Source organism: Taeniopygia guttata, chromosome 10 (genome assembly GCF_048771995.1).
Source record: "Taeniopygia guttata chromosome 10, bTaeGut7.mat, whole genome shotgun sequence".
Lineage (NCBI taxonomy): Eukaryota > Metazoa > Chordata > Aves > Passeriformes > Estrildidae > Taeniopygia > Taeniopygia guttata.
The window spans coordinates 2,130,347-2,146,464 of NC_133035.1; the positions used below are offsets into that span (position 1 = coordinate 2,130,347).

Below are 16,118 nucleotides of genomic sequence, written 5' to 3' on the forward strand. Positions count from 1 at the left end.
GGGCAGGGTGAGGAGAGGCCAGCCATGCCTCCTCATATCTACAACAGGTCTCTTAGATGGACAGCAATTAAATGTAGATCAGCTGGCTGCAAGAGATAGGCAGGCACCACCCAGAAAACTGGGGGCTGAGTTGTCTTGTGCCACCACTGCCCCAACTAGGTAAGGGAAAACTCTGTGGCACTATGCTGCGACTGTGAACCACGCCTGCTGTACCATGCCACATCCATTGGGATTAAATTCTTAACGCAGAGAATGACTGGGCAGCGGTGGCAGTGGAGGACATACAGACCCGTTGTGGCGCTGCCCTGCGACTCTGCAGCTCTGTTCCGCACCTCAAAACACTTGCAGTTGAAAAAGAGGAGGGAAAAGACAATAAAAACCAAACCCTCAGAACTGCACAACATAAGGGGGAAAATACCAAAAGACAAACGTAGAAAACTCTAGAAAGGCACAAAGCATCCATGGCTTTCCTCTTCTGTTTTGAAGTCCGTGAGTCCTGTGGGGGACTGCCGACCGAGGGGCCCATCACGTGGAATTGCCAGGGCTGGAAAGAAGCTTTGCTGCAAAAATACTGTCCAGCCACTTGTTTACGTATTCTGCACAGGGCTGTTGCGCTCAATGTCCATGCCATCTGGGGCTTGGGGTATTTATGTAGGACAAGACCTGCTCAAACAGCCACCACACCACCACCCATTGCCCCCCTGCACTCACCACGGTTCCCCAGAGAGCGGAAACCTGCCGACCCTGCACTGCCTGTCCGTGCCATCTGGGGGAGGGAACTTAATCGTGCCAGAGGTAATTTTTCAAGTGCATGCAACTAAGTTCTATTTCTGGGCTCCTGGTTGTTTGTTTTTTTCTCCACGCAGTTCGACTCTCACTGTCCCTACCAACACGTCCGGCTCTGGGATGGAAGAGAAAAAGTCTGACATATGGCCACGTGCTCCTGAGCGTCTGCATGCAGGGACACACACACACACACAGAGGTGCTGTCCCGCTGCCGGGGTGTAGGCTTGAGCTCTGCTAAATACCTTTGCCAAACTGGGGACTGTGGAGGCCTGTGAGCCTCCCAGGGAAAGGGTGGTAGCAATACCCTGGGGAAACACACAGTAGTCTCCGGGCATTCCTCACAGCTCAGGCTTCCCCCATGGTGCTGCTCTGCAGCACTATGTTAATTTGTCCTAGTGCACTCTTCCCCTTTGCCCCTTGGCCTTCCATACCCATTTTACCCTAACATGTTCAAGTTCTTATAAATTCTCCACTCCTTGTAATCCTATTGGTGTCTGTAACCCCACCTATCCACCCTGGCATTCCCTAGTGGTCCCTTCCCAGTGTACCACCCCTAACCTTTGGATCCCTGATGCTCTTCTCTGCCCTCTCTTTCCCTGTATTTATACCCTAGACCCTCTTTTGTCTTTGTCTTTGGTCCCTGGAACCCTTCAGCGTCACCTGAAATAAAGCACATAGGAACTCTATGCCTGGACCCACCCGTGTCCTCACTGCTGAGCTGCCCTATGCGTCTGTGTATGTGTGTGTGTGTGTGTGTATGTGTGTCTCTGGTCTGTATGTGTGTGTGTGTGCGAGTGTGTGTCTGTGTCTGTGTGACTGTGTGCGTATGTACACGTGTGTCTCTGTGTCTGTGTGTGTCTGTGTGTGTGTGTGTGCGTGTCTCTGTGTGTGTGTCTGTGTGTGTGTGTCTGTGTGTGTGTGTGTCTGTGTGTGTGTGTCTGTGTGTGTCTGTCTGTGTGTCTGTGCGTGCGTGTCTGTCTGTCTGTGTGTGTGTCCTGGTGCTCTCGTGGCTCCCACTCATTGGCGCAAGACGCTCTCAGAGAATGTTGTGTCCACCACCACTACGGACTGCAATAGGAAACCATCCCCTGGACCACACAGCACAGTAACAAAGGTATCAGCATATACCTTTTGTACTTTATTTCTCGTTTTTCCAACATATTTTTTCTCGTTTTACTCCTAATTTGCCTTTCTTTCTGTGATGCATATATTTCCACATGGCTGCTGCTCCCACGTACCATTTCCACATCACGGTTCTATTCTGTAGCCTGTCTCCCCACACCCCAACAGATGCAATGTATTTTCCAGTTCCTGACCCTTCACTCACCACGGTTCTTGAGAACGTTGTCCCCATGACTTGCTGGACCCTTCTCCCCTCAGCAGCTTTTAGGCTGCCTCATCTTCTGTGACTCTCTTTGATAAGGAGCGGAGCCGCGTGTGCTCCGTGGTTCAGGACCGCGTAGGGTTCGGTGACTGGGTTTGCATTTGTGTTCTCACAGGTGTCGATTTCTCCTCTCTCTTGGGGTTCCTGAGGTCAGAGTGACCCCGAGAGAGATCCTAAAGAGTCTTTGCTTCCTTAGCCCAAAGGCAGCTGAAGAAGGAGTCTTGGAATGCTTTCAGTTGCTTTTTCAAGGTTGTTTATTTCTTCTTATCTATAATATTTTCTCTCTGACCTGCCGTGGTCCGCCTAGTACAGAAGTCATGGCAGTCTGGCCTGGAGCCTGGGCAGCTCCCACATTATACACTCAAAACTACGTGTTTATGTTTACAATTTCTTCACCAATTCCCATCACCTATGTTAGACAGTGGATCTCTACCTTAAACAAATAGAAAAGTGCCATGATCACACCAAGATACGGAGGACAAGAAGAAGGAGAAAATGTCTAGGACATGCCGAGATTCCTCCATCTTGTATCCCCTTGAACCCCATTCTGAAGATCCCAAAATTCTATTTTTTCCACCCTGTGTTAATTCAAACATCACGCTACTAAAACCCTTGTGTTTTGTAATTCCTCATCCACAGTTGACAGCTTTCCATGGGCTAAAATTGAAGCCACAGATGTCTTTGACTTCTTGCCAGGGTCTCTGAGACCCCCGCTAGGGTCTTGAGACAGCCAGGCCAGCCAGAGGGATGTTCTGGACTCTGACAGCCGGGTGCTTTCTCCCAGGAGTTGTGTTTGCTTCTGTGCTTTCCGCACAGTCTGCAGCCATTTGCACTCACTGCCCAGGTTCTGCTTCAATGGCTGGTTCTTGTTTTTGCTTGTTCCACACTGTTCCTGTTGCTGTCTGTAGCCATAGCCTTTTCCCACTTTGCATATTTACAGCTTGAATTTCTTTTTGTGCTAATCCTGCAGCTGGTGACGCTGCTGGTGGTTGTGTTTGTGTGCTGTGTCTCGTCTCGCTGCAGGCTGCTGCTCGTTACTGCCTCAGCCGTACTCACAGCCAGGTGCAATCTTCCTTTCATAACCTTGTATATTCCATCTCTAAATCCCATCTCACTGCCCCATCCCGCAGTCAGCTTGGCTCTTTTACCTTCTTCTTTTGTGACAGGCTGTTGTCTTGCATCTTCAGGGTCATCTTATGTTGGAATAAATTGGCTGTGACTCCATTTTCACCATGCAGAAAGCTGAATCTTTAGTGTATAGGTCATATTTTATAGGGTTATCAGAACTCCCTGTGTCGTATTTCATTGGTTGACAACACTTTTACACTTAGTTTATTGGTCAGTACATGGTACCTTGCATATCTATCAAACTTCAGGATGTTTAGTTAGTTTACATTCCTTTTTCTACTGATTCTCATGGTATAAATCCCTTGTTATTGCAGGTGCGTTTGTTTTTTGCCCTCAGAATACACTGTTGTGTTAACAAACTCCCATTTACAAAATAGCTTCACATGGGAACTTGTAAGTACACTGAGAAGAAGTGACAGGCTAGTTTTGGCCATTTAGCAGAGCAATTCTTTTGTAATTCTTTTACCCGTCTACCATACAGAGGTGGCCTGGAACTGACTGAAACCTCCTCAATACCCCCAGGATGAGTTTTCTCCCTTCCAGCTCAAACTTGCCCCCTCCACAGCCCACAGAGGAAAAGCTGGGCAGAACCCTCGGTAGGACAGGGATGCTGAGGCACCTTTGGATGCTCCCCAGCAGCAGCAGCACCTGGAGGGCAAGCGCAGCTGGAACATCCCTGGGAGAGCCCCAGGGACCCATCCCCAGGGGATGCCGGGCTACCTACCGAGCTGCTGCCAGATGGAGTTGTGCCAGTGGAGGTTGAGCAGGTCAGGGTAGATTACAGGAAGCTGCTTGATCGCCAGGAGCTTCAGCATGCGGGAGGTGCAGCTCTTCAGCTCCAGGTCCCTCAGGTGCCTCTCCTCCGAGAGGGTGGTGGGACGCAGCTCCACCTTGTGCTTCTGCAGCACTTGGTCCACTAAGCTCCCAGGCAGCGTTGGGAAGAGCTTCTCCTTCACCACGTGGATGGGGATGAAGATGACTCCCTCCTGGAAGACGTGGGGGAAAGGGCAAGCGGACATGAAGGTCTTCAGCTGGGAGAGCAGGTCAGTGAGGAGCCTGGCCACGTCATGATAAGCCAGCCAGATCTCCTTGCCGTTGCTGGGCTTCTGAGGAATGGGAGCCTTGGAGCCGTTCTTGGGGCTGGGCAGGGATTGGGGCATCTCTCCCAGCTCTTCTGCCAGTTCAGCTTTCTTCAGCCACTCCTGCAGGAGCTCCGGGGAGGAGCGGGACACTGAGCCTGAAATGGTGTCACAGAGCAAGGTGTGCAGGGAGGTGAAGTGCTGCCCCGGGGGGGTCTGTGAGGGGAGAACACCAACCTTCTGGACCCACCACAGCTCAGCACAGAAACAATGCAGTGAGAGGGAGAAGGAAACAATGTGACAGCAGCTTTGACAAATAAAGGACAGACAGAGAACTATTTTATCCCTGCAAACCCTAACCCTCCTATCCCAATTTTACCAAATTCTCAGCAAAGTGGTGACAATCTCCAACTGACAGACTGCCTTGGAATCAAATATGATAGTCACAAAGAGGACAGTCTGAATCCCCGAGCCATGCCAGTGGTACTCAGCCAGCAAACAGCTGTCCCATCTCAGGATGTGAAAGAAGTCCTAAAAGCAATCAAGGACGCTGGTATCTCCTTTTCCTATTTTAAACCACTGTTAAAAGGTACCATAGAAAAAACACACCAAACCATAAAACGCATTTTAAATTGACAGAAAGGGGGAGTAGATCAGGCTGCACCTCAAAGGAGGTTGAATAAGGCTCTGCATGTTCACAATTTTCAAAATAGCTCTGCAGGAGAGCCTTGCACCCCCATATAGAGACATTTCCTGAACAACAAAAAAATAAAAATAAAAGGGCACCCCCCAGTTTTAATCAAAACCTTAGATTCAGGACAAATACAAGGTCCACACAGTCTTCTAACATGGGGGAAAAGTTTTGCTTGTGTTTCTACAGGTGGAGAACTCAAATGGGTCCCAGCAAAGAATGTGAAGCCCTACCACGCACCGAAATCTGCTGGCACCCCCAGACCAGGCAGTACTTTTGCAAGTACAAGCCAAGAAGCCAGCACCCAGAAAACCTGAACTGCGCTGAGTCATCAAGATAAAATGATCTACCAGAAACAGCTCGAGAGAAAAATGGACTTTTATCGTTTATATGCATGCGTGTTGCTTTTGTTCTTCTGTTTCAGTTTTTGTATTGAAGTTTTACCTGTAAGTCAACCAAAGACAAATGCCGGGGTTGCCTTAGCCAAGCCTGCAAGCTCTGGGACCACCTATATATTTAACACAAACCCTAACAAACCTTTTTCAACCGGTTTAATTATAAGACCTTTTCCAGAAAATTCTAATAATGCCACCTATACTATAATCAGTGATTTGATAACAATTAATCCATCTCAGCTACACAGCCTATTTAATGGTTTGAGCCTTGCACCTTAGCTAAAGAAGCTCTGTAAAATAAGTTTGATTTTTCCAGTAGTGATAAGTATAGTTTTAGTAGCAATACCCTATACACCTCCAAGTGTGCAGAAAATAGTTGTTAGGTCAATATTTAATATTTCAAATGGTTCAGTGAAAACAGGGGAGATGTTGGGAAGGATAGATAAATATGATTGTCTAGCAGAAGAACCACAATAGTACAGCCAGGATGAATATCATGCCCCCTACTGGCTGGACAATAACCTTACCTACAGAGGGGTCCAAAAGTCAAATGGACTGTTCCAGCTCACCCCCAAGAATGTATAGTTCACCCCATACCTGTAACTCTCCCCTGAAACATTAAGTGCCTGTGAACCCATTGGCCCAAGTCCTGTTCCAGCCCACCTTGAAGCCCCCCTGATAAGGGGCCTCCAAAGGGCCAGACGCCCTCTTGGATCTTCCCCTTCCCTCCTGGAACTTCCTCCCTCCTCCTGGATTCCCCCTCCTGGAGTCCCTGTTCTTCCCTTTGTCTCACCCCTCCCCCATCACCTCAGGCCCGGCCACGTGCTGTGTCTCAATCCCAAATAAACCTTATCCTCCAAGAGCATTCAGCAGAGATCTCTCGTCTGTATCCACCCAAACTGTCCTGGAACCCTCAAACGTCTTTACAGGTGCCTGTGTGATGATAACAAGCTGCCGTGGTATTACAGGGTGATGGAGGAACAGAGGTTGCTGCCAGGCAGCTGGGTGGGCTGTGAGAAGCTGCAGGCAGTGGAAAGAGCTGCTGGCAGTAGGGAAAGACGTGGGCAGCAGAGGCCTTGTCTTAGATTGCAATGCAAGATGTCACCAAAAGCATTCTATGGTATTCTATTACCATCTGTTAAAACCAGGCGGGGCAGTGTTCTTTATCTTTTCCATGACCCGCCCTCCCTCCGGGGAGATATCTTCTGTTAATGGGCCATTGAGTGTCACTGCATGACTGATAAAACTACATCATCCCATTGTGAGATGCTCCACCCAGGGGAAGGAGCCAAGCATTCCTACCTGGATACAATCTGAGACTTTTCAACACTACAGGCAGCCTTTTCCACTGGATTCCCAGAGGAAGACCAGACTCGTCTACTTCACCACTTGATCTTCAGAGGAAAACTACACCCTTCTAAAGGATCACTGCTTCAACAGAACCACACCTGTCACTTGAGGAAGACTGCAGCCACCACTTAGTCGGACTGCAAACAACACCCTGACCTCAGGGTGTCAAGTCAAATTCTGACTATGTCAGTGGGGGCTTTTTTTGTACTACTGCATTTTACTTTAATTTTCCTATTAAATTGTAGCGATTTTTAAAATTTATACATAACAGTGAAGAACTGTTATTTCTATTCTCATATCTTTGCCCGAGAGCCCCTTAAATTCTAAACTGTAACAACTGGAGGGAGGGGTTTACATTTTCCATTTCAAGGGAGGCTCCTGCCTTCATTAGCAGACACTTGTCTTTCAAACCAAGACAGAATCAGCTGACAAAGCAATACTATCTGATGCAGCCACAATTTTAGCACGTGTATTATTAATTTATTTAAGGATGGATTTTCTTTTGGTAAGAAATCTATAGCCCTTTTGCAGTCCTCATTTGCACTATCCCATGCCAATTTTCAATTAATTGATTTCTTGCATCATTATTCATTACTTGCTTTTCCATGGCATCTGTAAGAGATGGTCCAAAGATCCCTCATCTGCCTCATGAGCACCATCAAGAATGCAGATTGAAGCCCCCCCTAAGGACTGAGACCCTTACAATTCTAACACAGGGGCACTGGCCTGACTGAAGCGGGATGTCTGCCAAGTGTTACCTGCAAATGTGCTCGCTGGACCAAGACTGCTTTCCCATGAGAACCAGTCCTGAAACAATGGGTCCTGCTCACTGCTGGGACTGGTTTGTCCTGTTCAGAACTGGACTGTCTGTACGTGTTCTCAATGGACTTATTCTCCACTGTCCTGTACCTGTTCCCTCCACATACCTTCCTGTTCCCCCACCCTGGCAGAAGACTATAAAAGACCCCTGAGTTTACCAGAGAGTTTGAGATTCTCCCTGATGTGACAAGACAGACCTATTGGCTGGCTGGACGATGAGGATTTTGTATCTCTGTTGGTAGCTCTTACCCCCTCCCACCTCTTTCTCTCTCTCTCTCTCTCTCTCTCTCTCTCCTTTACCTCCTTTCTAATCCTTCTATCACATTTGCTGTGGGCACTCAATAAAAAGTGCATTTGTTTTGATTAATACTGAAATCCCTTGCTGTGTGTCTTTTGCACTCTGAGATTGGTAAAACATACCATCACAACCCCTGCTTGTACTAGCAGATTGTGACAGCATTTCGTGTCCTCTCTATGAATTGCATGTATGGTTCCTTGGGGCCCTGTTTGATCATGGAATACCTCTGGGTTGGTGCTGACATGTCTGCAACCTTCAGCAGGGCTTGTATCCCTAAGTGTTTTGCCTGTACTAATATTCAAGGATGTAGGCGTGCCTGTAACTGAAGATTGTCAACAAGGGGCAGTCCCATAAACTGAGAAACCCCAGCCCCAAAGGGTGGATCTTGCTGCGGTACCTCTAAATTGCGCTGCCCTTGATCCTCTGCATATCGCTGCCAGGTGGACTCGAACATCATCCATTGAACTGGGGGATAAAGCAGCTTCACTGTCTGTTCAATATCTGAAGGTGTCATCTCATTGGCAGTAAGAAACACTAACATCCTTGCTACTGCCAGAGACCACAGTGTGTGTTTGGTGGCTGGCTGGCACAGTTCAGAGAGGACCTGTCATTTAGGGAAACATACGTGTCAGGTGTCAGGTGTCAGCACCAATCATCCCACCCGTAGGCTGTGAGCCACGCGATGGCAGTGGGGGCATGGGCACAGATATCTTTTCTGCACCTTTAAGATCCCCATCCGCAATGGCAGTTGGCTTTACCCTCCCTCAGAAGCTGACCAGATCATAGGCAGAGATGGTGACCGATACCGGCAGTGTGGCAGAAGCGTTCTCTCATGGGTCGGCAAGAGTGTGATAGCTTGGTTTCCCTCCGTTAGGATGTTGTGAGCTTAATAATGAAAAACGTCCCTTGGACTTCTGGAGCCCTGGCTGTGTATGTGGCAGGGTACCATGTCCCATGGTCCTGGGCACCAGCAACCTCCCACCAGCGCTTCGGCACTGGGTGCCGCTTCACTTCTGGGCTCTGCTCGCGCCGTTGGTGGGTTTGCCGAGCGGTGTCTGGGCTGCAGCCGCAGGCAGGGGTGTGCCGAGTGCGTTACCGGCGATATGGAGCGCGGAGCACAGCGATGGCTCCAGTGCCACGACGCGGGCGGGCTTGCGTGCAGCACAAACGTGTCTGTTGCCGGTGGCAGAGAAAGTCTGATGGCATGGCAGGACAGTGCCACAGGGACAGGGCGCTCTGGTAACAGCCGCTCTCCTGTCGGTTTCTTGCCCCTCCTTTCTGCCCACACTCCTGAAGTGGCACTCACTCCTCCGCCAGATTCTCCCTGCTCTCCATCCTTACGGGATGATCTGCTGGGCAGTGCCCACAGCACGTCAGCTGCGGCTTTTGAGCTTTGCTTGGCTTTTATCTGTTTTAAACTGTGCAATACCAAACACCAGGTTGTTTAAAGGTGTCTTAAGTTATAATATTGGGGTTTATTCCATTACTACCTGGAGCTGCAATTCCTTTTTCTTCCCTTATCTCGTGATTCAGCGATAAGTCCCTCCAGGAGGACCCATTCTTTTAGCCACATGACTGATAAGATCACAGCATTCTACTGTGAGATGCCACACCCAGAGGGAAAGAGCCAAATGATGTCCCTCCAGGAGGTGTTTAAAGGTGTCCTAGGTTTATTCCATTACCTTTTTTTTTTCCCCCTTATCTCATGACTCAGAGATAAGCCCCTCCAGGAGGACCCATTCTTTTAGCCACATGACTGATAAGATCACAGCATTCTATTGTGAGATGCTCCGCCCAGAGGGAGGAGCCAAACGATGCCATCAAGGATATAAGCGGGGTTGTGCAGACAGCAAGCAGATCCCCTCTTTCAAGAGGAACAGCTGAGATATTCTCTTCACTGGACCTCCAGAGGGAAACTACATCAGTCTACAGGACCACTGCTTGGACAGAACCATATCTGCTACCACTGCCCTAGCTAGCAAGTGTCAGGTTGTATCTCAAACTCTGTCAGTTGTTCTTCTTTTGTGCTATTCTATATATTTAGTTCTTCATTCCCTTTTTCCTAGTAAATTGTATTTCTGACTTAGAACTTCTCACTGGTTTTGCTCTTCAAACCAGGACACTTATTCTCTCTCTTTTCCAGGAAGGCCAAATCAGCTCTCCTGTGGGGACACCGACACCAACCTATAAATGGCCTCAAAACGGTACTCAGAGCCTGCAGACCCTGTGATTCTCAAGAAGCTGCCTCGTCTGGAGCCTGCCACCGGCTTCCTGCCCTGGCAAATCCCAGGCACATGCAGCCCGGTGCCCCACCTTGGCTCTGAAAGTCATTTCAGCTACACGGGCTCCTACTTTGCCTGCCCACTGCAGAGCCCCAAGGGCCCCGAGCAGCCCCCAGCTGGCTGGAGCCCCACGGCCGCCTACCTGCACTACGGCCCCGGTGCCCTGAGCCAGCCCGTGCCAGCTGAGGGACCACTGCAGAACTTCTTGCTGTGCCCACCAGAGAGCCTTGACACCAGGCTGCACCCCCTGGACAGCTGGAAGAGCAAGGACAGCCTGATAAGTCAGGAGAAGCTGATGGCCAGAAAGAAGCTGAACAGTCCCAGGTGCCCCTTGGCAGTGAAGAAGCCGGTGGTGGTGAAGAAGGCAGTTCCTCTAGCAGTCCCCAAGCCAGTGTACGGTGCCCCCACCTCCTTCTTGGCTCCCAGGATGGCTCTGCTACTCAGGAAACAAGCAGAGAGCCTGCAGCAGCGACCAGGGAAGGTAAATTGGGCCCTGCCCCCTGCCACCCACCCTCTGCACCCCAGCAAACCCCACAGGAACGATCCCTGCACCAACCACAGCCTCCTGCTGCCCCCCTCCAGGCTGGCCCTGCCTTCCAGGGAGCAGCTGAGCTCCCCCACTGCCTTACCCCACTACTGTGTCACCTTTGATAAGCACGGGCTACCCCCCAGCACCCCGTTCCTGGAAGCAAGTTATCCTTCTGCCCAGAGTCAGAAGAAGATGCCAGAGGTCCCCTGGCCCAAGCTCCAGCTGCCTGACAGCAGCTCAGTGATGCAGGAGAGGTCAGCAATGTGCTACCCACCCCACCCATACCTGCTCTCACCCCACAGAGCTGGCCCCCTCTATCACCCCCCAGCTCCCACTGTGGGGGAGCCGAGTGCCCTACCCAGCTGTGGCTATGTGGCAAGCAGGGAGCCCTTTCCCAGCACCTACCTCAAGCCCCAAGATCCCAGCAGTTATTTTCCCAGCCCCTGGGAGCCCCATGTGCCAAGGACAGTGGGTGCCAGGCTGGGGGCGGCGCTGAGGGATGCTGAGCCAGGCAGGGATGCTGAGCTGCCCAGGAACACCGGGTACCCAGGGTTTGCCGTCAGCCTGGGCGATGCATCCACGTTCCACGCCTCCTTTCCCGGCACGGAGCCGGGCTGTGAGCAGCACGGGGTAGACAGTCCGCAGTGGCGAGCAGCACCGAGGCACAGCAGCGCTTTCCAGCCTGTCTGCACCCCAGAGAGGCTTTCTGGGGGCTCCGGTGGGCTGGCTGAGACATTTCCTGAGAGAGGAGGGAGCTGGGAGAAACCCAGGCAAAGGGAGGAGGAGCAACTGTACCAAGGGAGGAGAAACAGCAGCCCAGCCCCTCAGGACACCTCCTATGGGGGACCAGGGGAAGGAAATGCCTGCAAGGTCAAGGATGCAGCCAAGGAGCTCATCCGCCCTTCTCTGTCCGTGACCCCCGTCAAAGGGCTGGAAGAGCTGAGGGACAACAAGGCTTTGTCATCCTCCCCACCAGTGCCTGTGATCCACAACGTCTTCAGCCTGGCACCCTGCCAGGATTATCTGGAGAGGGCCAAGGTCACAGACCTCATTCTTTTCTGCAGGAAGCATCTGTGGGAGGACTCCTCACCCCAAAACACGGGTGGCAGCCAGGAGCCTGCTGCTGTCAGAGACGTCTCAGTGGTGTCCAGCCTGAGGTCAGGCAGTGATGCAGAGCAGAGCCAAGAGGAAAGTTGCTATGGGAGCATCCCTAAAAAGCCAAAGGCTGAGGCCCAAGAGCTGGAGTCTCAGGAGGGGAGCCCTGACAGGGTGGGCACTGAGGAGCCACCCCCTAAGGAAATGGTGCTGGACCTTAGCTTCAAGAAGAGACTGGTGGAAGCTGGGGACACCCAGAGACCCCCTGGCTTTCCGGAGGGGACACTGGACCGAGAGGATAAGGAGGAGAAAGAGGCTGAAGAAGGTAAGGCGGGGTTGCATCTCACAATGGGATGATGTAATCTTATCAGTCATGCAGTGACACTCAATGGCCCATTAACAGAAGATATCTCCCCAGAGGGAGGATGGGTCATGGAAGAGATAAGGAACACTGCCCCGCCTGGTTTTAACAGATAGTGACAGAATACATGCTTTTGGTGACATCTTGCATTGCAGTCTAAAACAGTTAAATACTACTTTTCTATATTGTAAGTTTGAATGGTGTTTTGCTAATCCACAGCTTTGCAAAGTGCCTGGCAAAGTTTTTCTGGACAAATCACTTACCATGTACCACGCCATAGATTGCTGAAGTTAAGTGGAAAAAAACTGCATTACCTCTAAAACCTCTAAATAGCTGAACACCCTTAAAAGGTGCTACAGTGTTTACTGACGGCTCTGGGAAAATAGGAAAAGCCCTTGTGACATGGAAAGAGGAAGGCAAGTGGCAAATGTTGGAGGGTCATGAAAATGGATCACTGCAGTTAGAACGGCGTGCTGCAGCTATGGCTTTCCAAAGTTTTCCCCACATTCCTCTAAATGCCGTGACTGACTCTGCCTATGGTGCTGATATCACACAGAGATTAGATCCAGCACTACTAGAGGAAATCGACTGTGCAAATCTATCTGACTCCCTAAAAACCCTGCGCCATACCATCCTGGCCCGAACTTGCCCTATTACATGCTACACCTCAGAAGTCACAACAAATTTACCATATTTCATCACAGAGCGCAGTGCTCGAGCAGACCGGCTAGCTGGCTCTGCTTGGACAGCACCACAGCCAGACATGCCAGCACAAGCAAAGGCATCACCTGATTTCTTTCACCAAGGTGTTCTGGCCTTACAAGGGCAATCCCAGCTGTCAGACACAGAGGCTCATAACATTGTTAGCACCTGCACTGATTGCCAAGGCCACACTGCACCACTGCAGATGGGGATGAACCCTCGTGGACTACATGCTTTGCAAGTCTGGCAAAGTGATATCGCACACATCCCTGAATTTGGATGTCTAAAAGATGTACATTTACCCATTAATACTTTTTCATCAGCAATATGGGCTACAGCACACACAGGCAAAAGGGGTCAGGATGCCATCACACATTGGTGTTCAGCCTCTGCTGCTTTAGGTATCCCCTTCCCCTGTCCATCAAAACAGACAATGGTCCTGTTTGCACTTCACAGAAAACAAGACACTTCCTACAGCTCTGGAGTGTGTCACACCACACTGGTATTCCCAAACCAGCACAGGACAAGCCATAGTGAAAAAAGCACATGGAACTTGAGAATGGAAACTTGAAAAACAAAAGGGAGGAAGGTGTTGTGAATCCCCACAGGGCGGAATAGCTAAAGCTATCTATACACTAAATCATTTGAGAGTATTAGAAAAGTCGCAGAACCCAGTCATTTTAAATCACTTTCTATCACTACAATCTGGCAATGATCAAACCCAAGGTAATGGTGCGAGACCTTCTCACCAATAGCGGGGAGGCACGTGGGATCTCATCACCTGTAAGGACGGGGACATGCGTGTGTTTCAACAGACACAGGAACGCATTGGGTACCTGCCACACGTGTCCCTCTGTGGCTGTTGAGGCAGGGACAGGAATGAAGAGACTCCGTCTTCAGAAGGCAAAGGACGAACTTTATTAACAAGTAGTGTTCCTCTTTGATAACCAGGATCCCTAAGGTGAAATATCATTGGTCTCAAAGTGAAAACCTTTCACACGATTGGTACACTGGACTTAGATCAGTGTGGCACAACATATCGATAAACAATATGAATGGAAAGCAAGATAATACATTTTTTACATTCCTCCTGGACAGTTTCCCAGGCTTAGCCTGGCAGAAATCTTTCTCTTTTTCTCTCTGAGTGAACTGAGAATATCCACATCTCTCCTGCCTTGGGCCACAAGCAGCATTCTCCAATAGCTCCTCAAGAGATGTAGTGGAGCCATGTGCAGAACAGTGATGGAGACAACTTGTTCACCTCCCTCACGGACATCTGGGACGATTGAAGCTATGGCTCATTTCAGGACTCTATTTGTTTACAAAATGTTTGTCTGTTTATAAATTGGTTTTGTGTTTACAAATTGTTTTTCTAGAAGTTGGGTATTCTCTAATGGCCCTAAGGGTTAAGTGGTTTCATTTTTAAGTGGTAAGTTGTAACTCTAAGTAGTTAACCTGTGGCCTGTTAGCCTGAAGGATTGTGATCTTGCCTAAGAGCTCCTGGAAGTGAGTGCTACAACTCCAGGGGTCCATGAGACACATCTCTGGCTGAGGGGTTCTACGCTTGTCAAATTAGGTAAAAGGCCTCCTCCAAATTAGAGCCCTGCTGCCTTCTGTCACCCTGGCTGCAAAGAGCCCTTGCAGGTAGGATAACAGAGAACACTTTGCAATTGTAATAAGAAGGAAAGGAGGAATTGTCACAGTACAGCTAGTCTGTAACTGGACAAGGTAACTCAAATCCAATTCAGCTGGCCTGGTGTAGTAGATAGGGACAGGTGAACAGAAGATCCCGGGACGTGACGGAAAGAAAGACCTTTCCTCCCTCACCCTGCTTCACGTTATCTACCACCCCCAGAAGATGTAACCACACCTAACCCAGTAGTTTTTCACTCCTGACTAACCCTAGACTCCCTACCAACCCCCCCGATGTAGCAAAGACTATTTAAACCCATGAGATAAGATAATAAATGCTTTCGACCGTCCACCACATTGGTGTCAGCGTGTGTCATTAGCCTGAGCAACCCGGACTAGGCTGGGCTGTCGTGCTGCTCCTTGCGAACCAGGTCACCGTTGCCTCCCCTGAAGGCAACACAGAGGGACCCCTCCAGCGATCCCTCCCATCAGAGGGTGGGCCAGAAGAAGGACTGAGAAATTAATCTAACCTCACCTCCCCCCCAATAGGGGCTGGCTTGCTGCAGGATGGTGCAGGGCCATTGGGGGATGGGTGGGGCTGGCGGGAAAACATGGGCGGAAGAGAAGGGTCAAGGTGGGAAAATGGGGTCCCTGTAGCGTGGCCAGCGCCATCTTGGGAGGGGGTGCTGGGTGCACTGCATCTCGCCCGGGGAGGCACGGCCAATGCCACCCCTAAGGGAGGATAACAGTGCCCGGCAGGGCGCTTGGGGCGGCTCAGCCACTGCCATCCCCAAGGGAGAAGGTTTGGGGAATCTGCAGGGAAAAAGGAAGGGGGGGCTTCACAGAAGCCGAGGGGAAAATCTACAGGAGAGGGGCCCAACGCGGCTGGAAGCCAATGAAATGCGTGGATGTGAAGGGCCTCTCTTAGGATGTTAACAATTCTCCCATAGCTGATGTGTCGCCTCTTACAATTCTGTCCCACTGGTGTCCTTTCGACCTCCCCCTGCCCCCATAGCCCAGAATAGGGAGGAGAGGGTAGAAAAGGCAGCTTTCCAAGAAAGAGAAGGAGCTTTCCAGTATGAGTTACCCCAAAAAGGACCGAGCAAGGTTGCATCCTCCTTGGAAAAGAAAAAGCCTCCCGGCCGCCAGGGACATGCAAGCCTACAGCCCCCGTCTGGACGCGGACGGTGGTTAAAACGCAGAAAAGAAAAAAAGGTAGCTCAGCCACCTGCCAGGGTCCCCACCCTGCTCTGACCCAACTTACCCTACTGGCTCGGGAGGTGAAATCTCTATCTCTTTCCTCAGTGGTGGAAAATCGCGCTGAACTGAGGCCGTATTCTTTCGCGGTTGGGCTCTCCCAGAAGTCTGGGTGTTCCCGTTAACCAGAGCTCGCCCCTGAAACTTTGTGTTCGGCCACTGTCAACATCTGGTCCCCATTCAAATGCTGTCCCCCTGACAGGCCACTCTTCGAGCTCAGTCCATCGAGCCACTGCCAAACTGTCCTCTTTGTCCTCGGGTAAGTCTACCCGGCTCCTGGCCCCTGCAGTGCAGCTGCCCACGCAGCGCGGCTGCTACCGGGCGGGTTAG

At 50.5% G+C, this 16,118-nt stretch overlaps 1 protein-coding gene across 1 annotated transcript; it reads left to right on the top strand.

Moving 5' to 3' along the window:
* The first annotated feature begins 10,120 nt into the window (after nucleotides 1–10,120).
* Nucleotides 10,121–16,118, top strand: LOC140684813 (uncharacterized protein C15orf39 homolog). The gene is made up of 2 exons (XM_072934017.1): nucleotides 10,121–12,161; nucleotides 15,991–16,118. Exons 1-2 carry the CDS (start codon nucleotides 10,121–10,123, stop codon nucleotides 16,116–16,118), a joined length of 2,169 nt encoding a protein of 722 aa, XP_072790118.1.